Genomic DNA, 27,833 nt, shown 5'->3' on the forward strand with positions numbered 1-27,833 from the left:
TTGGTACCGGTTACTCTCCTTCTGTTCATAAATGATTAACAAATGTGATGTAAAAGATTTTATAAAGGATAAAGTACTTACAAATGCTTCGATAGTATGTAGTGGTTGTTATTAAGTGTTACCCAGCGTAGAAAAACAACAAGATTTATTGAGACCGGTTACTATTTGGTTGGTGGCGGCACAAGCCAGAAAGGTCCCGGGTTCGATTCCCAAACAGTGTTCCCCCGTCGTGTCTGGGTGTATAGCCTCGCGGTGCTCCCAAAACACAGACAATAAGCTAATCCTTCTCCGAGTTTACGTACCTGTACACGCCCCCCGATGGACGGGGCAAACGCAGGGCACGTTTAACCCGTTTTAAATCGACACAATCTTGGCACTTTTCTGTATCGTACACTTTCTTTTCCCATTTTTCTTGTACTTTTGGCACTTTTTCTTTCTTGGAATCTGTTTGTTTCTAGCTGGGTTTCCGCACAGTGTGTTGACTTTCCAAGATGGCGGCACTTTTTTTTTTTCTTTTTTTTTGCGACGCAGATCCGGTCGGGACGAATCCGGCAGTGCTGGAAGCTCGTAAATGGACTGCTTCTTTTTCTTTTTTTTCTTTTTTTTTTTTTCTTTCTGGGACATTTTGCATTTCAACACTTCTTCAGCACTGGATGGACGTCGCCAAATTCGCCACCAAACAGAACCTGGCTCCCTCTAGTGGCTGCTCCTAGTACTACACCACAAACGACGAACTTCTCAGTATTTTTTTCTTTTTTTTTTTTTTTCCTTTTTCTTCTTCTTCAGCTTGAAACGTCTCGGACACAGACTGAAAATTAATCCATACTGCATCGGATGTGCCTTTTAATTTTGTTTTGTACTTTACCGAATAAGCGAATGGTGTCTAAAATGCTAAAAAAAAATAAAGTTGCCTATGTGATGTTGAGAACAAACACACTATGATGAACTGTACATTGTTGTGGATACTGTGTATATAAACCATGTATACACTAACTAAATAATTTGTATTTGTAAAAAACGGCCTTTTTCTTTATTCTCTCTTGTGTCTTACTCTTAGTGTGATTTAATGGACCTCTTAACCCCCACCTGAACCGAGCACATTTTCTCCAGTTTGGCTTTACCCAAAACTAGAAGCTTCTTGAAAAGACCTCATATTAGCGACAAAAAAACACAACAAAACAACTTCTTCTACTTCTCCTTCTGTTCCACTACTACTTCTACTTCTTCTACATCTTCTACTTCTTCTTTTCTTCTACTTCTTCTCCTTCTCTACTACTACTTCTCCTTCTCTTCTTTACTGCTCCTTTTCTACTTTTTCTTCTCTTCTTTTTCTTCTCCTTTTCTTCTACTTCTCCTCTACTTCTCCTTCTCTACTTCTACTTCTCTACTACTACTACTCCTTCTCTTCTACTTTTTCTTCTCTTTACTGCTCCTTCTCTTCTACTTTTTCTTCTCTTTACTGCTCCTTCTCTTCTACTTTTTCTTCTTCTCTTCTCTTCCTTCTCCTTTTCTTCTACTACTTCTCCTTCTCTTCTACTTCTCTTCTTTACTGCTTCTCTTCTACTTCTTCTCCTTCTCTACTTCTACTTCTTCTCTTCTACTTCTCTTCTTTACTGCTCCTTCTCTTCTACTTTTTCTTCTTCTCTTTTTCTTCTCTTCTACTTCTCCTTCTCTACTTCTCTTCTACTTCTACTTCTCCTTCTCTTCTCCTCTTCTTCTTCTCCTCTTCTACTTCTTCTCTTCTACTTGTCTTCTTTACTGCTCCTTAGCTTCTACTTTTTCTTCTCCTTCTCTTCTTCTTCTCTTCTTCTTCTCTTCTACTCCTTCTCTTCTTCTCCTTCTCTTCTTCTCCTTCTCTTCTACTTCTTCTACTTCTTCTCCTCCTTTTCTTCCTCTTCTTCTACTTCTAAGAAAGCGGCATTAACAACACGGCAACAACGCAAGGGAAAAGATCCATTTATCAGTTTTGTGGGTCTTAGCTTTCAGATGAGGTGTTGCACTGGCCAATAGGCTGTAACCTTTTAGATTTGGGTAAAGCTGAACTGGAGAAAACGTGCTCGGTTAAGGCGCGGGTAAGAGGTTCAAAATGAGGTGGTGCGGCTGAAGATTCCATGGCGGTAACTATGGTAACTGTCACAGCACATATGAACTAAGGTCTGATTATTTCCTCATAAAGGCGCCCAAAAGGTCTCGGGTTCGTTTCTCAAGTTTAAGGAGTAGAAAATAAGTAAAAGTAACAGCTTTCTGTGGATTGACATTTTTATATTACTTACTATGTACATGTTACATATGTCGTAATTGTGTTCATGCATTTATGACATTGTCCATGAGCAAAAGTTACAAATGGCGTCGGCTTTTTTAAATAAAAGAGTCTCAGTCTTAAATTAAATCCTCTTCACTGGTGGAAAGTCGTGGCTCGATTTGACGGGACGACTTTAAAAAAATGCCAGTCAGTTCTTCTTTCTTTTGTAAGTAAAGGATTAAAAGTGTAGATTCACACAGTGCTGCAGGGTCCCTCGCTGTCGCTGTCCTCCCAGAATGCACCTGTGTTCACGTCAGTGTTCGCCCCGGAGTGCGCTCCTCTCTGCTGCAGCAGGCTCTGTCTGAGGACAAAATGAAGGTATAAAGGACAGAGAGAGTTACTCAACAGACTCCGGCTCCATCTGAGAGTGAGAGAGTTGTTACTCGATAAAATTAAAATAATAACCTAACTAAAGGAGGGGTGGATTCTAGTGAGATTAGCATAGAGGCAACTAAAGCTACCACTTCTTTAAAGGGGCATTTTAAACTCACTACTGCCACCTCAGGTCATACGTGTAACTGCAGCTTCTATATTAAGCTTGTGCATGACGGCACTTTGGACCCGAAGTAACAACTTTTTGAGCGACAGTGCAGGATCTGGGCTCTTTCTACACATTAGGACATTGTTGCAACATGTAGGGGGAGGAATATACATAGTTTTAACATTTTTAAACTCTGTATAGTCCCTTTAAGTCACTATGATTGCTTAAATTCCTGTCACTAACTCAGACCTTTGCAGAAGCAGGGTCTGGATTCAAGCGTAGAGCTACAAAAAACATTGAATTACATCCATCCATCCATTTTCTTCCACTTTTCTGTTTCCGGGTCATAAATCACGTTGCATCAGCCCCTATGGCTCCTCCTGTAGGTGGTGGGTCCACAGAAGGACGGCCTCACGATTAAACGGGCCTGTTGGTCTCTCATAAGGAGCTTCTGAACCGCTCTTTGTCTGACCCGTCAACCAGGACCTGTTTGCCATGGGAGACCCTACCAGGGGCACGAAGCCCCCGACAACAGAGCTCCAGGATCATTCGGGCGCTAAAAAACGTCCATACATAAATACAGTGGGGTGTGAATGTTGAATCATCCCGGAACAAAATTTATTTTAATGTGAACCATAAAGCAAGGGAAAGATGTAATGAAAAAGCATGATGATAAAACATTTTTCCTTTTCTATTGTGTAAAAATGTAACATGTGGCTTATTGCCTTTTCATTTTCTTGTTTATTTCATTCATTTAAAAGCAGCATTTAACACATAATTTACAGTATAAATGAAAAGGAGCATCATCTTTCATCTTCCGGTTCGTGGTTCATGTCAATAGAACTTGTGATCTGTAGTTTTAACGTGTCCGGAGTTGGTCGGGATGTCGATGTTACCTGAGGTTTTCCCGGTGAGTGTTGAAGAGCTGGAAGCTGGATCTCGGAGCCTGGATCGGGACGAAGCCCTGTCTGCCGTCTCTCTCTGGAGCCGAGTCCAGCTGAAGAGGAGAGTTGAGTTAAGAACAGTCTGATTTTTTTTTTTGTGTCACTTTTTGATGCATTTTTTTCTCACTTTTTCATTTATTTATTTTTGTCAATTTTTCAATTATTTATTTTGTCAGTTTTTCCTAAAAAAAGTGTCAATTTTTCATGTATTTTTTGTCACTTTTTCATTTATTGTTTTGTCACTTTTTCATTTATTTTTTGTCACTTTTTCATAACTTTTTTGTCATTTTTTCATAATTTTTTTCTCACTTTTTCATTGATTTTTTTGTCACTTTTTCATTTATTTATTTTTGTCACTTTTTCATTGATTTTTTGTCAATTTTTCATTAATTTTTTTGTCACTTTTTCATTTATTTTTTGTCACTTTTTCATTTATTTTTTGTCACTTTTTCATTTATTTTTTGTCACTTTTTCATTGATTTTTTGTCACTTTTTCATTTATTCTTTTGTCACTTTTTCATTGATTTTTTGTCACTTTTTCATTTATTCTTTGTCACTTCTGATCAAGGGTCTTGAGTCTGGTCATTGGAGACACTGACTTGTACCTGTCTGGTCGGGTCGTCCCATATGGGTCTGAACGCGCTCTTCGGATGCAGAGGCGGCGACCCCCTCATGACGGTCACCAGCCGCCTGTTGGTCTCCTCCGCTCCGCCCCTCACGCCCTCGTCCGAGCTCCTGACGGGAGGGTGAGGCGTCAGTCTGGGGATCTGCCATCGCAAACAAACCTGAGGAAGAACAGACGGTTGATCAGGGTTTGCACAGGCAGCACTGAGTCAGTTCCTCCCACACACCGTCCGCTCCCGTGGCTTCAGCAGCACCGGCACGTGGCTGTCCTCCTCCTCCTCCTCCTCCTCTTCGGGGCTGTCCCGCCTCAGCGTCCCGTCGGGGCTGCAGGACGTCACCGAGGAGTAGTCGAAGGTGTCGTCGTCCGTGTCCCCGTCGCGCAGCTCCGCCGTGGGGCCCACCGTGGCGTGGCTGTGGGTGTAGGTGCCCTGGCCCGAGTCGCTGGTCTCGCCCCAGCACTGGGACGGGTCGTGGGGGGCGAGCAGGTGCAGGGAGCAGTGGGGGCACGGATCGTGGGGCTGTTGTGGTTTCGGGATTGCGGATTTGCGGCGGATGGGGCTGCAGGACAGGCACTCCACGCGCAGAGAGGGGCACGGGGCGCGGCCGCTGGGTAAAGCCGGGTCGTCTCTGGAAATGAGAGAGGAAATTTTTTCCTTTTTCATTTTTTTGTCACTTTCATTTTTTTGTCACTTTCATTTTTTCCCCTATTTTCATTTTTTTGTCACTTATTTTTTTCATTTTTTTCACTTTTTTTTTTCTTTTTTTTTTTTAGTTTTTTCCCATTTTTTGTATTTTCTCATTTTTTCCCCTTTTTTCATTTTTTTCTTTTCACTTTTTTCATTTTTTTCACTTTTTTTCCCCCCTTTTTTTTTACTTGTTTCCTATTTTTTTGTATTTTCTCATTTTTTCCCCTTTTTTCATTTTTTTCTTTTCCCTTTTTTCTTTTTTTTTTAACTTATTTTATTTATTTATTTTAACTTTTTTTCACTATTTTTTTAATTTTCTCATTTTTTCATTTTTTTTCCCTTTTAAATTTATTTCATTTCTTTCACTTTTTCTTTTTTTTCCACTTTTTCTTTTTTGTCACTTTTCTTTTATTTATGTGTCAATTTTTCCTAGATTTTTTTCTCACTTTTTTGTTGCATTTTTGTCGTTGTTTTGTTCACTTTTTTCAAGAAGCTTTTAGATTTGGGTAAAGCCAAACTGGAGAAAATGTGGTTGGATCAGGTGAGGGTTAAAACGTTAAACTGCAAGAAAAAAAAAAGCAGATATAGTGCCTTTAGTCCTGTTTCTTTGGCAGAGAATTTAAAGTCCTTGAAATTCAGATGCTTTTAATCCCTTTTTTTTTAAACGTCATAGTTTTAACCTCATTAATTACTTTGAATTTAACATCAGCCTATTTTTAGTCAGAAAAACTATTACTTACTACTTAATTTATGACAAACATTTTTTAACTAACACTGGTATTTGGGTTGTAAGAGGTTTAGTCCACACTGGTCACCTCTTTGCTCCAGACTTGTTCGTCTCTATGCTCTGGTGTCCGCAGTTCCCAGACGGTCCAGCAGAGGGCGGTGCCTCCGAGCATCCGCTGTGAGGGAAAATCATACTGTTCATAAACTAATCACTATTTCCTACAACTTCATACAGAATAGAGCCATATCTTAGAAGTTGAAGGTGTTCACAGATCTCTGACCTCGTCCCGCCCCCCTCCTGCTCCTCCCACCGGACGTCCCGCTCCAGGATTTGGTGACACTGGTTCAGGAGGGACCTCAGCGCCCGCTCCGACCCCAGGAGGAGGCTGCAGTCCGGGTGCTCCTTACCGGTCCACTGCAGCAAGCTCTGGACGAGACACAAACACAAAATAACAATGCATTTATGATCTCTAAGCGTTTCAAACAGAGGAATGATGGGAAATGCGGTTTTGGATCATATTGTTTGTATATTGAGAAATCTCTGGGTCAAAAAGTTAAAAAATATATACATTTAATGCAAGTTGGAATTAATGTAATGCTTTTTTAATGACACTGACACTGAGCACCTCTGAATTTCATCCTCCAACAATTGTCCCCTAAAAACTTTCTACATGAATGAATTGAAGCCGGTCTGACCTGGATGTGGCTGAGGTATCCGTGAATCCTGGAAACCGGAGCCAACAGCAAAGACAGAAGCTTCATCTCCTCTCGCTCCAGATCACCGCTCTGAAGAAGAAGAAGAAGAAGAAGAAGAAGAGAAGGAGAGAAGGAGAAGAAGAGAAGAAGTAGAAGAAGAAGAAAAAGTAGAAGAAGAGGAGAAGAAAAAGTAGAAGAGGAGAAGAAGGAGAAGAAGGAGAAGGAGGAGAAGCAGAAGAAGAAGAAGAAGTAGAAAAAGTAGAAGAGGAGAAGGAAGAGAAGGGGAAGTGGGAGAAGAAGAAGAAGAAGAAGAAGAAGAAGAAGTAGAGAAGGATCAAAAGTAGAAGAAGAGGAGAAGAAAAGTAGAAGAGAAGTAGAAGAAGAGAGGGAGAAGATGTAGAGAAGAAGTAGAAGAAGAGAAGAAGAAGTAGAAGAAGAAGAAGAGAAGAAGTAGAAAAAGTAGAAGTAGAAAAAGTAGAAGAGGAGGAGAAAAAGTAGAAGAGAAGTAGAAGAAGAGGAGGAGAAGAAGTAGAAGAAGAAGAGAAGAAGTCGAAAAAGTAGAAGAAGAGGAGAAGGGGGAGAAGAAGAAGAGAATCCTCTGTTCATTTCCGTCACAAAACAACAGGTCTGACATCAGGACAAAGCGTCACCTGTGGTTTGTGGCTCTGCTTCGTCCTGTTGATGCGGCCGAACTCCAGCGACAGGAACGAGGCCAGCGTCGTGGTGTAGCCCAGGTACATGTCCGAAAATGACGTCTGGAAAAGAGAGTTCTGAGTGGGAAAACTATGAGCACTGCAAGCATTTCTGTGAAAGTGACCCTGCAAGTTGTGAAAAGCGCCTTTAAACTCGTCACTATGAAGAATTGGGACGCTACGAATATGTTAGGAAAGTTAGGAATGGACGACAGCCAACATTGTAATTTAGTGGCTCTTTCATCAGGGCCTTTAAGTTTATATTAAAAACATTTAATCTTCATCTGTCACATGAGGCTTTGGTGTAGTCAAATGTTTTACTCCAGTATTAAGTTTTTAAAGGCACACTGTGTAACATTTTGGACTATGTCTGTTGCTGGCAAAACAAAACATGCTCCTAATGACCAGCTCAACACAGAAAATGCTATAACTGCAGTGGGTAATAAAAGAATGGATCAGGATGAGGATCTAAACTGTTTAAATCTCAAATCCGACTGACTTTAGTCACATCTCCATGGAGACGAGCTGGAGACGTCCCCACTCCCGGTAAAGCTAGTCAAAAGCACAGGTTTGTTTGTTTGAAATAAAAGAAAAAACAATACATAAAAAAGCATTGGCAAACGTTTCACCGGTGCTGTACATCTACTCAAGTAAATGAACAATAATTTTGCGTTTTTTGGATGCTGATTGGATTGATACAGACGGCATCTCTGGAATCGCCCATATATGGTCATTTTTGAAAACAGTTAAGGGGGAAAACAATTTTGAAAAGATGTATATTTTCTCTAATTATTCAAAAACTACTGTAACAAACGCTGAATTATGAATATAGTTTCTACTAAATAATGATTCAAAGACATGGGGAGGAGCAAAGTGGTTCAACATCCCATAAATACATGAATAACGGAGAATGCTAACTTGATGCTACATGTTAGCATCGGGCTAGTGCTAACGGTTAGCTAGCACTTGCTACAACTGCCGTTTTTTCACTTCTACTGAACAATCTGCTGTGAGAAAATATCCATATGGGCCCGATTTACACTTGACTTTATTTATGTGTGATAAATAAGTTCATATTTCACCAGAAAATGGCTAAAAAGAGTGGAAAATTGTGTTTCTCTAAAGATTCTATTTTCCCCCTCGGCGAAGCCACGTCCCCTTCTATGACGAGATGCCGTCTGTATCTATTGTTGAACGTGAAGGAGGAACAGCTCCTTCACGTTCATCTTTTCTTATTTGCTTTTGACATTGTGTTAGATGGTTTTAGATGTTTATTGCTTGTACTTGGCTTTTAAAGTTTACAAATAAAGTCCATGATTGTGAACCTGGTGGTAGAAATGCAGATGTTCACATGTGGATTGACTTCAGTGGGTCTTTTACTTTCTCGATTTATAAAAGATTTGTTACATTTTGAAAAGCGTGGGACTGTATTTGCAGCTCCTTCCCCTTCTCCTTTTCCCTGATGGATTTGTTATGATATAATCCCAATCAAAAAGAACATGTAGTCCTCTTTGTGTGCTATATTTTTTCACTATATTTTATCTATTGTGTTCCTTGAAAACAAAACAAACGTTAAGAGAATTTACGTCGTTGTGTCCGATGAGCTGCACCAGGATGTCCCCGATCAGAGACTTCCAGTGTTCGGCCGAGAGTCGCTCCTGAAGAGTGTTTCTGAAGAGCAGCTGCTTCTGAAGGAGCTGCTCCACGAACTGCACGTACGTCTGACTGTGACAACAATGTGTTAAAATCATCACTTAATGAATAATACAGCCATAATAAACCCTCTCCAGGACTCACTACGGCTGCTGGTGCAGGTGATGGTCCGGGGGGCTCCTGTATCTGTCGTAGAGCTGGTTCAGAGTCGACACATATTCCCATTCAGAGTGGAGCAGCTGCATCGCCACCTGGTGACGAGCGTCTGAAAGTGCAGGAGGACTTTGAAATAAACTCTTTTCCTCAGCGACTTCTTTCAAAAGTGGTTTGTCTTAACTTTATCCATTTCAGTAAGAGATTAGTGTTCATTCTGACAACATAGACCTGGGAAATTAAAGCGATAGTCTGTAAGATGTGAAAGTAAACAATCAAATACCGCCCTCTTTAACCTGAAAGTGAAGAGAGCAGGAACAGAATATTGAAAAGTAAACGATCAAGCTCCTCCCCCTCCTCCTGATTGGACCTGACAGGCTGGTTCACAGGAAAAGCTTGTCTCATTGGTCAGTGTGAGAGGATACTAGACTCTGATTAGTTGCTGAAGTCCGGGAAGGAGGGACTTTACAAAAAAAACGTATTTATGTATATTATTAATTACTAGGTGTTCATTTGTGCACATAAAATTTGTAAAACATTTAACTTCCAGACTTGCGATCAAAATCATCAAAATCGCAATCTCAATAATCGTCCGGTTTACAGATGTTTGGAAACTCAAAGTTTTGTAGTTTGGACGAGATGATGGAAGATTCTAGTTTTAGTCGACTGAGATCAACTTGGTGAAGTTTGTATTAATAATATTTACAATAATCAGATTTAATTAAGGTCTTCTGCTTCATGGAGCTTCTCCACATCAGTGTTAATTTTAACAACATATTTAAATTTAGTCTTAGTGTTTTGACGAAAATGTAATTCGATTTTAGTCTAGTTTTAGTCGACTAAAATTGCAAGTAAATTTAGTCGACTAAATTTAAGACGAATTTAGTCGACTTTGCATTTATAATATTCATTATAATCATATTTAATCTTGTTCCTCTGCTTCATGGAGCTGCTACACATAAATAAAGCTCAGAGCTGCTCCTTTGGCAGTGAATTTACATGATCTGAGGCTCTTTCAGACGCTCAATAGAAGTTTGGATGATTTTAGTCTCTCCTTTTCATTTTTATTTAGTCTTATTTTAGTCGACTAAAATATCTGGACATTTTAGTCATAGTTTTAGTCTCATAACAAACTTTTAATTTAGTTTTAGTCCAATTTTAGTCGTCAAAAATAACACTTTGACTAAAATTAAGACTAAATGTTTTAGTCGACGAAATTAACACTGCTCCACATGAACAAATAATGTATTTTCCTCCCCCTACATGTTCCAGCAATGTCATAAAGTGTAGAATGAGACCTGTTCACCACAACTGCCTCTAAATTCCTGCACTGTCACTCAAAAAGGTGTTACTTTTGGTCTGAAGTGCCGTCATGCACGAGCTTAATATAGAAGGTGCAGTTACACGTATGACCTGAGGTGGCAGTAGTGAGTATAAAATGGCTAACTTCCATCTCAAAGCTCTTTCAAATTGTCAGAGGACGTTTTGGATGATTTCCGTCTCTTCTTTTAACCTCTTAACTTCACACGTTCTCCAGTACGGTATGTCCCAAAACCTCTTAAAAAAAGCTTAAAATTAGTGACACAAGAGCAACAAAAACATGCCAGAAAAGCAACAATAACACAACAAAAAAGTGACAGAAAATGTGACAAACGACAAACACGTAAAAAACAACAACAACGAAATCGCGCCAAAAAAGAGACAAAAAAGAGACAGAAACACTTCAAATATGTGAGAAGAAAAGTAACGATTTGTCTTTGCTTTCAAATGAGGCGTCAAACTGACCCTCCAGTCGAGAAGCTTTTAGATTTGGGTGAAGCCGAACTGGAGAAAATGCACTCAGTTCAGGTGCGGAGTAAGTGAGTAATAAGACGGTAGCCATAAAAATATCTGGACATTTTAGTCACAGTTTTAATCTCATAAAAAAACTTTTACTTTAACACTTAACAATAACTCAGACCGTTTTTAGACCTAGTGATATTTGTATTGAACATTGTACAAACCAGACTATGTTACATTAGAGCCTGCACAAACTTACTGTCCATTCTAGCAATGATTTAAGAGAAGTAAATGAGCCTTAAGTTCTTTCTCGGGTTATAATACTCGTCATCAATCCAATAATCACTGAAAAGTTTTTTGGTTTGAAAGTCCTGTTCTTGTCGTACTTAGAGCCTTGAACATTTGAGAATCGCTCTGTTTCTGTATGAGAGAGTTTCGCTCTGACCTGTTCCTTCGCTGAGTCCGGCCTTCAGTCCCTGCAGGAAACAGTGCAGCAGCAGCTTCCCCCTGGAGCCCGAACACTGACACCGGGTCCTCGCTGAGTCCGAGTCCGGGGCCGAGTCTGGGGCTGGACTAGGGTCAGGACTGGGGTCAGGACTTGGATCTGGAGGAGCAGCACTAACGGGACACAGAGGAGATGGTGCAACTTTTCTGTTCATACAAAAGGTGCACATTATAATATAAATCAATAAATACTGTTGATACAAAAACATGACATGAAGCGGCTGCGCTCAGTGGGAATGTTGCAATTTGGAAACACGTATCGTCTATTATTTTATTTTCAACTCTATTTACATTGTGTGATTCTTATTGAAGACATTAAGCTATGGATGAAAACGTGGGATTATTTGGGAAAGAAAAAGGGTGAAATAACACAGAATATGTTTTTAAATTCCCTTTATTCCTGGCATTTTCTCTTTAACCTTCATAAGGTCGTCTCCTGAAAGGGTTTGACAATCTGTGAAGTCAAAACCATTTCTGGTGTCGACATTGTGAAGCTCATTGAGAAAATATCAAACTATTACAAAGCAGTAATTATTTGTTAAAACATAATTCTGTATGAGTTCATTCATAAATGAACACCTTCAGTGAGAATCTACAATGGAAATAGTCTTGAAATAAAAGAAAAAGCAAAACTTTTGGCCTGTGCTGTATTTCATTTGTCCAAATATCCATTGTCCCTGAGAGCGGTTCCCAAAGTGGGGACTGAAAGACATTATGTTTGTTAAGAGTGACGTCACACACAATAATTAACTACTTCCAGGTCCAGGCTCCATTTACAAACACAACAAAACTTTATCTGAATCTCCTGCTAAATAACAACAGATAAAAGGCCAAAACTATTTTAAACCTAATTCGAACAATACAACTCACCATTTCTCCAGGTAAAATGAATATATTTTTATATTTAAAATAAACTATCAGATGTTTAGAAAGAGCCTTGTAGTCGGCTCTACAGCAGGTTAAAATCAGCAAAATCCCAATATTATAAAAACAGTTAAAGCTCCGTTGGACCTGTAAGCAGAGCGATGACGTCATCACTTAAACGTATTTTTTGAAGTTTAGCTGCTTGGTACAAGCACCAAAAACCTTTAAGGTGGGGAGTCCTGAACTGAGGCGGGAAGTACTTCATTACTTTAACTCAAGCACATGTTTGAAGTAACTGTACTTTTGCAAGTAGTTTTTTCATACAATACTTTTTACTTCTACTTCAGTGATATTGAGTAAAACACAATAGTAACTTGTGCCACTGACAAATCTCCCACAACAGATGTATGTTTTTTTGTTTTTTTTTTACATGATTTCATGTTTTGTTCCTCTTTATATCACTACTGAAACATGAATCAGACTTTTACGCTCAAATATTTCTCAGCACTCACAGAATATTTTGGCTACTTTACTCACCTGCTGGTCCTGAATAACTCGCAAGAAAAGTTTGTACAAATCCAGTTCAGACATAATTTTGTCAAATTGAGTTTGGACACTTTTTAGACTTAGGTTTAGTCCTGAATTGTTCTTGAACTCGGCCTGCTGAAACTTAGAAGGTAAAATATTTATAAAGAGGAAGTTTAAGAACCACTGCTTTAGGAAACATAAATATATTTGTCTGTAAACTCAGTGTTTTCATGTTTATAGCCAGATTTTAGTTGGTTATTTTCTGTCTTGTACTGTACTTATAGTTGATCATCTTCTTGCGTACCTTTCTTTGAGCTTAGTGTTTGTGGCGTTTGTGGAGCTGGTCCTGGTTTCAGGCTGTGGTCTCGGTCTGGTCGTGTACAACTGTAGGATCTGAATTCTCATCTCAGTCAACTCCTCCTGAAAAAAGCAAACACTGCAGTTACTTCATTTGCACACTATCCTCTGCTAACAAGAGCATTTCCTGCATTCTTTGGGTTTTATTGTGTGTGAAGCACTGGTAACACTATAGTTATATACATGTTAAAGAACCAGATCTAAGGTCCTGTGTCGATGGTTCTGACCCGTAGCGCGTCGACCAGCGTCTCCAGCCGGTGCGCCCTCTTGTGGCAGCTGCGGCGACTCTCCTCCAGCTCCTCTCTGAGGTACGAGTCCGAGCTCTGGATCTGACTCAGCTCCCACAGTGCACTGCTGAAGCCCGCCTTCAGCTCCACCACCATCGACTGCAGCTACAGAGCGGGACACAGGATTATAAACTCTCTTAGACATTGTCACTAAGAAATGTCTGTGTCAAGAAGGTAATATAGGCAGTTCTAGCACCATGGACAGCAACACGAGACGCCTACAGTTCCACAAGACTCTACAGTTACTAATGAAAGGAAAATATTGGTTATTATTCAATTTGATGAGCCATTGGATTGAGCGGCCGTTTTCTTCCTTGTCAGAAGAAGAAATGAAATCACCACTTCCTACAAACTTCAGTGTTGTATATGATCTAACAAGAGGTGTCAGGACTATTTTTTAAAGGAACTGACTGTATTTTCAGTATTTTTATTAGAGCGCTCAATTTATCATTACTTGTATGACCTGCTGTCTTACTTTAGTTTATTTACTTGAAACACGGAGAGTGCACGATATACATTACTAATCCTGATTTTTTGAAAAAATAACAAACAATGAAAGAGAAATGTGGTCAAAACTCATTGCTAGCTTTCCTCACATATTTGTATCATCCTAATTCCCCACATGGACGAGTTGATTCGCACATTGACTCAGGGTCACTGTCACGGAAGTGCTAGAAAACTAAGCTTAAACTTCATGAAACTGATACAAGTGCTTTATAATTAGATTGTCTGAGTTTGCAATAACGAGAAAAAGACAGAAGTGATTGTTTTTAACAACAGCAAATCTGCAAATGACCCGCATGACGCTCTTGGCTCTCTGGCTCCTCATCTTCGAGCCTCTGCCAGAAACCTTGGGGTAATTTTTGACAACACCTTCAAATTTGACAAACAAATTAATTCTGTGATAAAAGCCAGCTTCTTCCAGCTTAGAATTCTAAGTAAAGTGAAAGTTTATCTTCCGCACAGCGATTTTGAGCGAGTTATTCATATGTTTATATCGTCGCGTCTTGACTATTGTAACTCGCTCTATTGTGGGCTGGACAAATCCTCACTCAACCGCCTACAACAAGTCCAGAACGCTGCTGCACGCTTACTGACAGGGACGAGGAGGCGGGAACATATCACTCCTGTGCTGGCCTCCCTCCACTGGCTGCCCGTCAGCTATAGAATTGACTTTAAGATCTTGATGCTTGTGTTTAAATGTCTTCATGGATCTGCTCCTGAGTATCTCTGTGAGCTTTTGTCTGTTTATGCCCCAGTCAGATCAGTAAGGTCTGCGAACCAGCTGTCTTTGAACGTGCCCAGATCCCAGTGTGGCTGCTCCAAAACTCTGGAACAGTCTCCCCCTAAATGTCAGAGCTGCTCCAACCATAGAAACCTTTAAGACTGCCCTTAAAACATATCTGTTTGCGTTGGCGTTCAATTCAAGTTGAGCTGTATTATAACTCTACTGTGTGTGCTTGTCTTGTTGTTTTGTACTGTCATTTATATATCGTGTATAATAACCTGTATGTGAAGCACTTTGGGCACCTAGTGTTGTTGTAAACGTGCTATACAAATAAAGTTGACATTGACATTGCAATATACTAAAGGAGGAGTCAGGTGTAGTGCAGGAGAGACGCATTATGTACAAGTGAGAATTTCCACCTGTCGTCCCTGTTGTTTAGGTCAGGGGTTCCCAAAGTGGGGGTCTCTCAAGTGGTTGGTCTGGTGATTTTGAGGGTCGTAGCCTAAAAGGTTTGGGAACCCCTGGTTTAGGTAACATGAATACAGGAGTGTGTTTGGTCAAAACTTATGATTAATTTACAATAAATCCATGATTAATGCATTAATTGATTTAGTGTTAACCGTAAGTTAAAGGAACAGGCCACCGTCTTTACATAATGAGATTTTTTTATTGCATTGAAAAGTATATGAATATACAGAGTACAGAGCAAGCCAGGGGGTGATGGAATTGTACAATATGTATAGTTTTTAGAGCCTTTTTGTTATCAGAACCTTCCAAAATCTTAATATATGAGAAAGTATCACTAAAAAAATGTGTAAAGTTGGGTTAGAATACTTACATTTGTGAATATAAAATTTGGACAAAAGGATAAGTAAATTAATAACAAAATAGACGTCTTCATTCTTTTGCTTTCTGAAGAATCAAAAAATAACGTTTTCCCATTTTAATGTAAAGTCCTTGTGTAGATGTTCAATTATAAAACTACATAAGTCCTTCCAGAATGTCTTGGGGTAAGAACATGTCCAAAAAAAAAAATGTTGTCTTGTCTCTGGATGATCTCCACAAAAAGAGCAGTTCACACCAATGTCCCTTTTACATAATGAGATATGTTCTTACCTGAGCCTAGACGAGTTGATGCGTACCTGGTCTGGTCTTTGTGCGTGTGCTCAGTCACGCAAAACGACCAAAGATGTTGTTAGCATTTTTTGGCCTCTCCCAGCATATTCCCATAGCTCCAAACGGGGATAAAGTTAGAAGCGACCAAGCTCTTTCACGGGCACAAAGACCAGACAGGTACGTATTAGGGCTGCAACTAACGATTATTTTGGTAATCGATTAAGCTACCGATTATTTTTACGATTAATCAGTTAATCGCTTGGCTGTGAAAGATGCATGGAAATTGTATTCTTTCCATTTTTTAATCACTTAAAGCTAAAGTGACGCCGCTTGAGGACATGTTGATGGAGTAAACTTAAAGTAAATGTTTGTACAAGGCTATTTGTGCTAATTCTGCTTTCTGATTGGACGAGACAAAGACAGATATTTATGAAATTTACAATGTACAAAACACTGCAGACCCTCACTTTAAAAACAAAGTAGGTTTTCATCTAAAATACATAATTTTCATGTCTTTTTTGCTCTACTTTAGTCTGTGGTTACTAGAAAACGATTAAGCGATTACTGAAATAGTTGACAACTATTTTAGTAATCGATTAGTTGTCGATTAATCCATTAGTTGTTTCAGCCCTAGTACGTATCAACTCGTCTAAACTCAGGTAAGAACATCTCAGTAGGGAAAAACGATGGCCTGTTCCTTTAAAGCTTTAACTTTGACATCCCAAATTTTGAGAGACTATGACAGGTATTTGATTTCTGATGTGGGTAATAATATTCCACAAAATCATGGCAAGGGCCAGAGGGTCAATACGGGAGGGGCTGGATTTGGGCCTTGACCCTTGCATTGCATCCTCCTACAGTAAGTACTAGACGTGATGCCTTACTGGTGCAGACTGTCATTGGGTCCTTGAGCAAGACACTTCACCCAACTCGCCCGGCATAGTATGTGCCATGTAGTTTTAGTTCTTTATGTCTTATATTATGCTCTGTCTCTTTAAGGACAGTAAATGAAGGAACAGGGAGTTTTACCTTTGAGATTTCACCGACGAGCTCCGTCTCCTGGGGCTTCATGACCTGCTCGAAACACAGACACAAACAACTGCAGTTTACAAACAACCTTACAGACCTGAAAGAATAATCTTATATATATAGTATTAAAGCTAGGAGAGTTTCCTTAAGAGTTGATTTAAAGGTTTGAATAAATTACTGCGGTAATATCCAAACAATGTAGTATTGCTGTGGCAGTTTCTCAGATTTCAGAGACGATAATAAAGACAAAAGACACAAAGAACTAGTGACTGTGCTGAAATGTGAAGCCTTTGCGAAGTTATTGTGCAAATATAATTGACAAAGATTACTCGTCTGGACCCAAACCTTTCTGCGAAAAGCAATGAAGCTGTGAATGCTGCAAGATCTACACTTATTATGACAATGAGGATCAGAAATGCTAAACACCTAGTCTGTTTTTTTGCTTTAAAGCCTACATCCCTCTCCGAAAGCACACATTAGTGTCTTGTAGTGTGTCATGGTTGTTGGTTGTACGTACTCTGATGGCCGTGGTCAGTGGTCCCTCTGTGACGGAAGTAAAACTGAAGCCAAAACCACAGGAAGTCCAGGTCTGGTCCAAGATCCTCCTCCAAAGTCTGCAACACAAGGGCACCAGGTTTACAGAGACACACGGGAAGAGTACTATAGTATTACAAGCAACTACAACTATTACTTCTACTGTTACAGCTACTGTACCAGTACTCACAACAAAGACTTCTTCGGCAACTATTTTGCTGTGTCAATAATATTTGCTCAAGATATAAAGTACATTTGAGAAATTCGTGCAAAAATGACTGTATTGTAAATGTACCATGTGCAAAATACAATTAAGATACATACAGTCATGTAACTTTTTTATGTAATTTATTTTCATGATATTATACGGTTTTCATCACTTAGCTATTTTTTGCGAAATAAAATAAAGCTGTTAATAGTGAAAATGATCAGCTGCTCACGGGGAAACTAGCTAATGTAGAGGAAGAGTCACTCACCCGAATCAAATCCCTTTATTCCTTTCACTTTTTTGTGTTGAAAAGTGTAAAGTCCATCCCGCGATCTGAAAAACACAATACATTTTCAATTGAGATGATAAAATCCTCTGCGTCTTGCTCCTCGTGTGTGGCGCTCTCTGCGTGAAGTGCACGAGCCGCACTCCACAGTCTGCTCCGTCCATCTCCGACCATCTGACCATTTTTATCATTTATTTATTTTTAACAAAATTCAGATATTTACAGATTTTCCTACTTCTTAAAAATACGGTACAATCATTTGAAAAAATAAAAAATACGAAGAATTTTATAATTTTATTTATTACGTACGTCTTTCTCATTCGGCGTTTTGCGTGTGGGCGGGACCAAACACATTGCTGCACTGTGATTGGCTGCTGCGTTCACTGAGTTTTCAAATGTAGCCGCAGCTGACGGAGCTGTCAAAACAGTCTGAGCAACACAAGGGTGAGAGCGAAACAATTTCATTCATTATTATAACAACTCGCGTATCTAATTGCACACCCATCGGACTATTAATACCGATAAAGATGAAACTGTGTGGCGCGTTGATTACTTTTCTCCTCATTGATTCGTTTTCGCTCGGCTGCATCGTTAGCATGTTAGCTGTTAGCCGAGCTCGGGGGTTGCGATTGCGATCGTTTGCGAGCCGTTCAAACTTATTCTGGTGATATTTCAGGTTAAAACTATGGGATGTATAGTGAATCTGACTTTGCCTTTCTTGGAATGCAAAAGTATTGACATATATTTATTCTATTGAATGCTAAAGCGTGTGCAAACTAATGTTTAAAGACCATAACGGAGCCCCTCCCACCACCACGCTTCAATATTTATGGTACAGCAGTGTAGTTGAACTGCCTAACTTCTTTCTTTTTTGTAAGAGAAGTTAACCTTTGCTGTAGTGTTAAAGTAAATGTTTAAAATCATATTTCTGTTTTATTGTAGTCATGTCCTCTTCCATATTTATGTGTATTTTCAGTGGGAGCCATGAGAACAAATGAATTTGATTCTTCGTCTGACGAAGACGACATTAAAGAGGAAGAACTCACGCCTTTCCACATTTCCTGGTGAGAGCAAATCTTAGACTTTATTGTCCCGGGGGGAGATTCTTTTTCACGTACACAGTGTTTGTTAGATTGGTGAGTTTTGGTTTGGTTCTTGAGAGTTGCCCAGTGGTGGAAAGTAACAGAGTATTATAGTACAAAGTATAGTATAGTACTTTTACTTTACTTAAGTACATGTTATGATGAATACTTTTACTTCACTACATTTTAGTGACCTCTTTACAATGAACTGGTTTAGTCCCAGTTTAGACTTGGTTTAGTGGTTTACTCCTTTAGACCTTGCTTAGACCAGGCTTAGACCAGGTTTAGTTCCTGTTTTTGACCTGAATTTGTGGTTTACTCGTTTATACCCGGTTTTATTTAAATGATTAAAAAGAAAAATCCTGCACATTTAACTCTTAAATACTGTTATTTTTTTACTTTTAAAGTACATTTTATAATCCATACTTTTATACTTTTGTTTACGTAAATTTTATTAGATACTTTTACTTAAGTACATTTTTGGTCCTGTATCTGCACTTTTACTTAAGTAAGAATATTGAGTACTTCTTCCACCACTGCAGTTACCAGATTAACTAAGCATCTGGAACAGTACCTTATTCAGGTTGAATAATGCATTGGGGTCTGTAGTTTGTGTTTCATATTAGAGCTGCTGACAAAAATGTATTGATTTTGTAATTTTTGTTTTTAAATAAAGTTTTTTTTAAAATATATATATATATATATATATGACTGTTGAGCTGTTTTTTGTGGGTTGTTACAATGTATCTGAGCAGTGACTTCTCAACCTATCATCCCCTTATTAAAATATTACAATTAAAAGCACCATTTAACCTCTTAAACCCCGCCTTAACCGAGCACATTTCTCCAGGCTTTACCCAAATCTTAAAGCTTCTTGACTGGAGCTTACGCCCTATATATCCTCACGTTGTTGCTGTGCTGTTGTCACTTTTTTGTCATATTTTTATTTTTTATTCTTATGTCTTGTTTTTCGCGCTATTTTGGTGCTTTTACCAAGAAGCTTTTAGATCTGGGTGAAGCCAAACTGAAGGAAATGTGCTTGGTTAATGTGGGGGTTAAAAGGTTAAATAACTATAATAGAACTGTTGTATCTGTGGTCTAAAATGTTTTTTTGATTTTTGTCTCCCCACACAGGCTTCCTCTGTCGGTAGTCGGCAGCTCACAGTTTCTGGGGATTTGTGCACTTCCTGGTTTGTGATTTTGCTATTACAATACTATATTATAGCAGCAGTATTGGCAGCTTATTCCTCTGTTCTTTGCTGCAGGTTGTAAATACAAAGACATCCGCAGAAGTTTACAGAGAGATGTTGGTAAGATGAATCTCCACTTGGGTCCTGTTTCCCTTCTGCTCTAACCTCAGCATTCTTCTACCTGTCCACATTGTACATATTGTTCTTCCCCTCAGAGGAGCTGCAGTCCCAGGGCGTCCAGAGCGTGTTTGTGTTCTGCACCAGAGGCGAGCTGAACAAGTACCGCGTCCCGTCTCTGCTGGAGGCCTACAGACAGTGCGGCTTCGCGGTGCATCACATGCCCTTTTTGGACGGAGACGCCCCGGAGCTCGAGCACTGCTGCCGGATACTGGAGCAGCTGCAGCACAACCTGGACAACAACAGGAGGACCGTCATACAGTGAGTCCAAACACAAACCCAGAACTGTCACGGTGATGGAAGCAACAATTAGCAGCTAGTTCACGATTCATATAAAAGCGTTACTGTTGTTCCAAGATGATCAACATTTTCATTAATGGATTAAATGGTTGCTTTATCAAACGATTATCCATTAACCTCTTAACCCCCACCATAACCGAGCACATTTTTTCCAGTTCAGCTTTACTCAAATCTAAAATATATACAGCCCTCATCTGAAAGCCAAGACCTACAAAACTGAAATAAGATTTGCTGCCATTTTTTTGTCATATTTCTGTTGCATTTTCATCACGTTTTTATTTTGTTGCTTTTTTGAAACCGTTTTGTTAGTTTTTCTTCACCTTTTTAGCGCCTGTTTGGTTGATGCTTTTTTTTCGCTGTGTTGTCATCCTCATTTACGCCTCGTTTTTGGTGCTTTTTTGGCTATTTTTTCAAGAAGCTGCTCGAAACTGGAAGAAACTGAACTGGATAAAATGTGCTCGGTTAAAGGAATAGGCCACCGTTTTTACATACTGAGATATGTTCTTACCTCCTCTCCTCTATAGCTCCAAACGAGGTGAAGAAAGAAGCTACCAAGCTCTTCCACGTTTTCCCTATTTAAACACGGTTACATGAAGTGTTACACTATAAAGTATATTTACACAAAATTAAACAATGTGGATTTTCTAAGCGGATAAAAAGGGGAACTATATTGTACGGTGTAATAATACCATACAGGAGTACTTCGGAGTCCGCACAGTAAAGTGAAGATGTTACTGCGCGGATGGCACTTCACGTGACAGAGCAGTTTTTATACTTGACAGAATCCTTGACTATAGTTTGCAAAGGGTAGAATAATGTTTTTATTTGTATTTTCAGCTGTTATGGAGGACTGGGACGTTCTGGATTAAGTGAGTAGATTCAAGTTACTATGTTTTGTAAATATGCCATTTTATACTCACTACTGCCACCTCAGGTCATACGTGTAACTGCAGCTTCTATATTAAAGAGGGGGTATATTATGCTTTTTTCAATTACATAGCACCAGTCTATAGCACACTACAATGATGACGAAACCTTCTGTTGGTTTAAATGCAGTAAATTAGAATAACTGCCTTGTATGAAATTGCTCTCTCAAAATGGCTGTAGGGAATGTCTTGAAATAGGCCTCTGTCTCTTTAAGAACCTCTGACCCTTTCCGACACGCCCCCTCCACACTCTGTCTGTGGCATCAGTGGGGAGGGGGTTCTGCTGAGGAGCAGTGGTTGGTTACTCGGCTGGTGACGAAAGCTCGGAGGCGTCTCCAGGAGGTGGGGGCGTTCCTAGGAGGACTCAGGCAAACCTATCCCTAAAATGGCCGCCATCAGAGTTTTTACAGATGACTCAAAAATACGTGAATGTGCCAAGGCAACACTTCAGGCATGTTTTTAATGAGGGAGTGACATAATAACATGATGTAAAGCTTGAAAAAGTCGATTTTGCATAATACCCCCCCTTTAAGCTCGTTTATGACGGCACTTTGGACCCGAAGTAACAACTTTGAGTGACAGTGCAGGATTTTAGAGGCAGTTGTGGTGAACAGGTCTGAGCTCATTCTACACATTAGGACATGGCTGGAACATGTATGTGGAGGAAAATACATAATTTTAACATTTTAAAACTCTGTATTAAGTCTTCAAAGGCCATCTCGCATATTAATATTCCAAATCCTTTCTCGTCTTTTCTTGCCTCCAGTCGCGGCCTGTTTGCTGCTGCAGCTCTCTCTGACCATGACCCCAAACAAAGCCATAGAGATCCTGAGGGAGCACAGAGGAGGAGGCGCCATCCAGACGGTCAAAGTGAGTCCAACGCACAAGGAAGAATATTGAAAACTGAGTTACAAAGCATTGGTCTCTCTCTTTTCCCCTGCAGCAATACAATTTCCTTCACGACTTCCGGGACAAGTTCACGTTGTACCAGGAGACCAGAGAAGTGCCGGCAGAGAGATGCGTGTCCCGGTGACTTCTGCCTTTCCCAAAACATAAATATCTTTTAAAAGCTCATCAGTTTTTCTGGTTGTTTGAGTGTGAGAACAGTAGACCATGGTATTCTGTGGCGACTGCACTTTAAGAGAATACTTTAATATATGATTATGTGAACAAATTAAAGGGGAATAAAGTGTGTTTTGTGCCTGACTTTCTGTATAAGGTTTTCAACTTTGTCATGAATAATAAAGATTCCTGCAAGTTCAGCTTCAATTTTACCCAAATGTTTCCCTCAGTATAAATGCATCGTATGGGTTATTTTCAGAGGTATTTCACTTCATTACTTCAGTAAAAGTACAGACACTACTGGTCACATATTACTCAAATTGAAGTAAACGATCCTGTCAAATGATTACAGTATTTGCAGTAGAAAAATACTCACAGTTGGTAGAGTGGGTCGTCTCATGATCGGAAAGTCGGGGGTTTTGAATCCCAGCTCCTGAAGGTGCCCACTGTTGTGTCCTTGGGCAAGACACTTCACCCTCCTTGCCTCCAGTGTCTGTATACATTGGTGTATGAGAGAGTGAATGGGATTGATTCCTTGCTGTAAAGTGCCTTGGTCCTAATGAAGGTAGAAAAGTGCTCAAAGTGCCTAATGAACAACATTGAAATTCAAGCATTTATTTTCATCATTGAAAAACATGGATATATAACATGTATGTAGACATGTATGATTCTACCTTTTTAAAGGGTAGAATCATACAGATGTGAGTCCCCTTCAGATCTGGCATTTCTCTTTATTTTTCAAACTTTTTATTATATTCACAGTGTCTAATAGGAGGGTTCAATACAAATGTGACTCTCTAAGCATTTTAAAGTGTGGATACTTGTGGATGAGGTTAGGATTTGTCTCGACTTCCTGTGTTTCAAAGGTGGAAGTGTGTCAAAAATGGCCTGCACAATATATCAACATAATATTAACGCAACAATAAAGAAACTAATATACATCACAAAATCGCAGAGGGACAACTGAAAAACAAGCAAAGGTCTAGACTGAATCATAATTTTGTTCTATTTCTGGTTTGTTTTAGCATTTTATAAAGACCTTATTGACACAATTTGATAGAAAACTAAACTTTTGTGAGTACAATTAATGCAACTTGCAGTGGTGAAATGGTCTTTTCTACCTTCATCAGGCCCAAAGAGCTTTACAGTAAGGAACCAGTCACAGTGTGCCTAAATAAGTGTTAGGAAATAACTTTTTGCTGCAAATTCAGGGACAAAACGTCCTTGTGGAATTTAACTGTTGATCTGAACAGCACCACCTACTGTTCATAAAGTATGCCTTACCAGGGAGACCGCGGGGCATTACAAAGCATTAAAAGTGAAATGAATGAATATGCCAGAATTAAGGCCATAAAGGTCAGTATTAAATCAGATTCAAACTGGCATTAAAACACACAATCTTGTACTTCTTTCTTTGTGAGGACACTCATAGACATAATGCCCTCCATCAGATCAGGCCAGGACGCTCGAAACGTCACCTAGCACGCTTTTCAGATTTTGTGGGATGTCATGTCTTCCCTCTCTACATTACCTCTAACCCTAACCTTAATCCTAACCCTAATCTAAACCCAATTCTTACAAAATGTCCTCACTCTGTTGGTTAAAAACTCAAACTGGTCCTCACATGTTGTAAGTACAAGTGTACACACACACACACACACACACATACTTCTATTTTAGTGAGGACAGGCATAGACATAATGTATTACCCAGACCCTAACCTTATCCTAACCCTAATCTAAACCCAATTCTAACCCTTAAACCACATCTTGACAGTCCTTCAAGTGAGGACCACCCAAAATGTCCTCACTTTACAAAAATGTTCTCACTCTGTTGGTTAAAAACTCAAACTAGTCCTCACAATGTCATAAGTACAAGAACACACCCTCACACACTTTTTCCTGAGAGACAGAACCCACAACAATGACATTGCTCAATTATTTTTACTGTATTTGTCAAAAAATATTTTAGTTGCAGGTCTGATTGAAATGTAACTTTTTTTCTCCCTCAAATTTCCCGCTGTGTTCAATTTAGTTTTGAATATAAAAAAAGAGATTTGTGGCATTAATAGTGTAGTTTCTAGGCATTAAGAATAATTAAATTTGACTTGCTGCCACCTGTAAACCCTGATCACAAAGCATTTAAAATGAACGAAACACCAAAATCACTTTTTACTTTGAAGAAATGTAGTGGAGTAGAAGAAAGTGTATTTATCTTTCAAATGTGGAGTAAAAGCAGAAACTTCTCAACTCAAATACTTAAGTACAGATACTGGAAAATTCAACTTTATATATAGATGATAGATGATAGAGGGAAGGGGATAGATGATAGATGATAGATCATCTTACCAAGTACTTGGGCACAGTACTTGGTCATTTCGTTCTCAAAGTGCTTCCCCATCAAAAGAAACTAATTTACAGTTTGTCATTTAACTCTGGTCTAATTGTATTAATCCGAACAGAAACAAGCTCTTAAAACAGTGGGAGATTTTTATTCAGATTCAAATAAAAAGTAGTTTGAGTGACACGAGATCCGAAACATAAAAATGTACTTCTTCCCTGATGATTTGGGGAAAATGGCAATAAGTTACTATTCCAAAAGGTTTCTCCAAATGGATCTAAAAATGCACAGATGTGGTTCTAAGACAAGACTGCGAGGAGTGCTTGCTTGATATTCCCAACGCCAAAAAAAAAAATCAAAAATCAAACATCGAATAAATAAAGTGGAATATTTGGTGGAAAATCAAAACGCACAAGACATGATTTCACAAAGGTACAGTCAACAGTATGGCACCACAGTTTGCTACTACAAAAAGAGCCTTCAACATAATATTTAGCTATATTACTGTTGATTCTACCTTTTTAAAGGGCTACAAAAAGGGCACACATCTATGGTTTTCTATGCACACAGATGGGGATAAAATATTGCCATTATTGTCTGGGATGAAGAAATAAACGTTACAAAAGTTAATGTAGTCATGAAACACGTCTTTGACAACCAGGATGATTGTCCCTGTGCAACTTCTCAGCGATAAAACCCATTCTTTTTGAACATAAACATGTGAGGCCCCTTCAGATCTGGCATTTCTCTTTATTTTTCAAACTTTATATTATATTCACAGTGTTTAATAGGAGGGTTCAATACAAATGTGACTCTAAGCATTTTAAAGTGTGGATACTTTTGAAGATGAGGTTAGGATTTGTCTCGACTTCCTCTGCTTCCAAAGTGTGTCAAAAATGGCCTGCACAATGTATCATAATCATCATAATATTAACGCAATAATTAAGAGACTAATATATATCACACAATCACAGAGGGACTCAACTGAAAAACAAGCAAAGGTCAAGATTTAATCATAATTTTGTTCTATTTCTGGTTTGTTTTAGAATTTTATAAAATACCTTTTTGACACAATTTGATAGAAAACAAAACCATTTGGTGCGTACAATTGCAGTGGTGAAATGGTCTGGAATTTAAAATATGGCAATATCGTTAAAAGGTGCACTAAGAAAATCTTAATATTTGTGCATATTTGAGATTTGAGTGACTCAGTGGATGTATGAGTGCAACATGGCACCTGTGTTTCCCTCACAGTGGCCATTATGATGATGCTCCAAGATCAATTGTTTCTTGGGGTTTGTACTTGCCCGGTTTTACCAGACCCTAGTACTCATTTTGTTTCGTACAAGGGTCTGGAGCTTCACAATTGAGCTCCGTTGTCAGGTGGGAGGGGTGAACTCCTTTGAAATGATTGGATCTGATTTTCGCTAGTGTTTGGTCAAAGCTCTATCATAGCTCTATCATAACTCCATCATAACTCCATCATAACTCCATCATAACTCCATCATAACTCCATCATAGCTCTATCATAGCTCCATCATAGCTCCATAACAGCTCTATCATAGCTCCATAACAGCTCTATCATAGCTCCATCATAGCTCTATCATAGCTCCATCATAGCTCTATCATAGCTCCATCATAGCTCTATCATAGCTCTATCATAACTCCATCATAGCTCCATCATAGCTCCATCATAGCTCCATCATAGCTCTATCATAGCTCTATCATAGCTCCATCATAGCTCCATCATAGCTCCATCATAGCTCTATCATAGCTCTATCATAACTCCATCATAGCTCTATCATAGCTCTATCACAGCTCTATCATAGCTCTATCATAGCTCTATCACAGCTCTATCATAGCTCTATCATAGCTCTATCACAGCTCTATCATAGCTCTATCATAGCTCTATCACAGCTCTATCATAGCTCTATCATAGCTCTATCATAGCTCTATCATAGCTCCATCATAGCTCCATCATAGCTCCATCATAGCTCCATCATAGCTCCATCATAACTCTATCATAGCTCTATCATAGCTCTATCACAGCTCTATCATAGCTCTATCATAGCTCTATCACAGCTCTATCATAGCTCTATCATAGCTCTATCACAGCTCTATCATAGCTCTATCATAGCTCTATCACAGCTCTATCATAGCTCTATCATAGCTCTATCATAGCTCTATCATAGCTCTATCATAGCTCCATCATAGCTCCATCATAGCTCTATCATAGCTCTATCATAGCTCCATCATAGCTCTATCACAGCTCTATCATAGCTCTATCATAGCTCTATCACAGCTCTATCATAGCTCTTGTTAGCATTCCTTGCGCATTCCAAGGCTTCAATTTTAATTTCTGGATATTTGGGAGCCGAGCCAGAACGGATTGAAGAGCTTCCTTTACTTTCGTATGCGGCGCCATTGCCAAACTACAACCAGCAAATGCTTGATGTCGCCTACAAGCCCCGCCTCCCCCGCTCGCTGAATGGTAGGTTGAAATTCAATTGCATCGCAGCCACTGAAATCAGACCCAGACGTACATGTAGGGAAATTATAACTGACCGGAGTTTACGGACGGCTAAGGCCAGGCTAGGTTTGTACTAGCCTGGCTATAGGAGAGGTGTGGAATGTCTATCATATGCATCTGCCAATCGTATCAATTGTTAACTTTTTTTTTTATTATCCATAAACAAACTACAAGCTCCCATTGTCGAATAGCTCCTCGTTCTGTGATTGGTCCCCAAATCCATGCCATGATTTCGGCCATGGTTCCCAGGCTGCTGCATGGGTTTTCCCAGGCTAGGCTTGTACCAGGAACGGGCCAGAAACCGCAAAACAAATGATTGTGGAGCATCATAGAGGCCACTGAGAGGGAAAGCAAAGGTGCCATGGTGCACTCATACAGCCAGAGTCACTAAAAGGCCAAATGTGCAAAATATTATGATTTTTTTTGTACATAGTGCACCTTCAATGCAATTTTCAAGATGGCGAATACTGAAACTTTTCCGCATATTGTTGAAAACAGGACCTCAAAGACAAAAAGTTGTACAAACAGTGAAGCTGTGTGGCCACTGGA

At 39.3% G+C, this 27,833-nt stretch overlaps 2 protein-coding genes across 4 annotated transcripts; one reads left to right on the forward strand and one right to left on the reverse strand.

Annotated features, from left to right (window-relative positions):
• Positions 1-2,445: 2,445 nt before the first annotated feature.
• On the reverse strand, positions 2,446-17,825 carry LOC306975748 (uncharacterized protein). 2 transcript variants are annotated; one of them, XM_079573472.1, is made up of 16 exons: positions 17,660-17,825; positions 17,167-17,263; positions 16,650-16,694; positions 13,217-13,381; positions 12,937-13,052; positions 11,182-11,354; positions 8,949-9,069; positions 8,738-8,876; positions 7,110-7,214; positions 6,460-6,549; positions 6,045-6,190; positions 5,853-5,939; positions 4,579-4,978; positions 4,333-4,512; positions 3,680-3,780; positions 2,446-2,603 (listed from the first exon to the last, which is right to left on the reverse strand). In XM_079573472.1, the coding sequence occupies exons 3-16, from the start codon at positions 16,689-16,691 to the stop codon at positions 2,495-2,497; spliced, it is 1,974 nt and encodes a 657-aa protein (XP_079429598.1). In that variant the 5' UTR covers positions 16,692-16,694; positions 17,167-17,263; positions 17,660-17,825; the 3' UTR covers positions 2,446-2,494. The 2 variants fall into 2 exon arrangements, with proteins under 2 accessions (XP_079429598.1, XP_079429599.1); XM_079573473.1 differs by having other exon boundaries at positions 17,163-17,263.
• Positions 17,826-18,036: 211 nt separating this feature from the next.
• Positions 18,037-22,584, forward strand: cdkn3 (cyclin dependent kinase inhibitor 3; the record flags this gene model as incomplete). 2 transcript variants are annotated; one of them, XM_079573578.1, is made up of 8 exons in its annotated part: positions 18,037-18,121; positions 18,654-18,741; positions 19,894-19,949; positions 20,025-20,069; positions 20,165-20,387; positions 21,264-21,295; positions 22,119-22,222; positions 22,296-22,581. In XM_079573578.1, 7 exons carry the CDS (start codon positions 18,662-18,664, stop codon positions 22,383-22,385), a joined length of 630 nt encoding a protein of 209 aa, XP_079429704.1. In that variant the 3' UTR covers positions 22,386-22,581. The 2 variants fall into 2 exon arrangements, with proteins under 2 accessions (XP_079429704.1, XP_079429705.1); XM_079573579.1 differs by lacking the exon at positions 18,037-18,121 and having other exon boundaries at positions 18,662-18,741; positions 22,296-22,584.
• Positions 22,585-27,833: the final 5,249 nt, after the last annotated feature.

Source organism: Gobius niger (genome assembly GCF_951799975.1).
Source record: "Gobius niger genome assembly, chromosome: 16".
NCBI lineage: Eukaryota > Metazoa > Chordata > Actinopteri > Gobiiformes > Gobiidae > Gobius > Gobius niger.

Excerpts from the sequence above, each read along its gene's own strand:
- LOC306975748 (XM_079573472.1), bottom strand. The coding sequence starts at position 16,691 with ATGAAGCCCCAGGAGACGGAGCTCGTCGGTGAAATCTCAAAG. Across the intron at positions 8,877-8,948 it reads CACCTGCACCAGCAGCCGTA|TCAGACGTACGTGCAGTTCG; the intron begins GTGAGTCCTGGA and ends TTGTTGTCACAG. Across the intron at positions 6,191-6,459 it reads GATACCTCAGCCACATCCAG|AGCTTGCTGCAGTGGACCGG; the intron begins GTCAGACCGGCT and ends TGTCTCGTCCAG.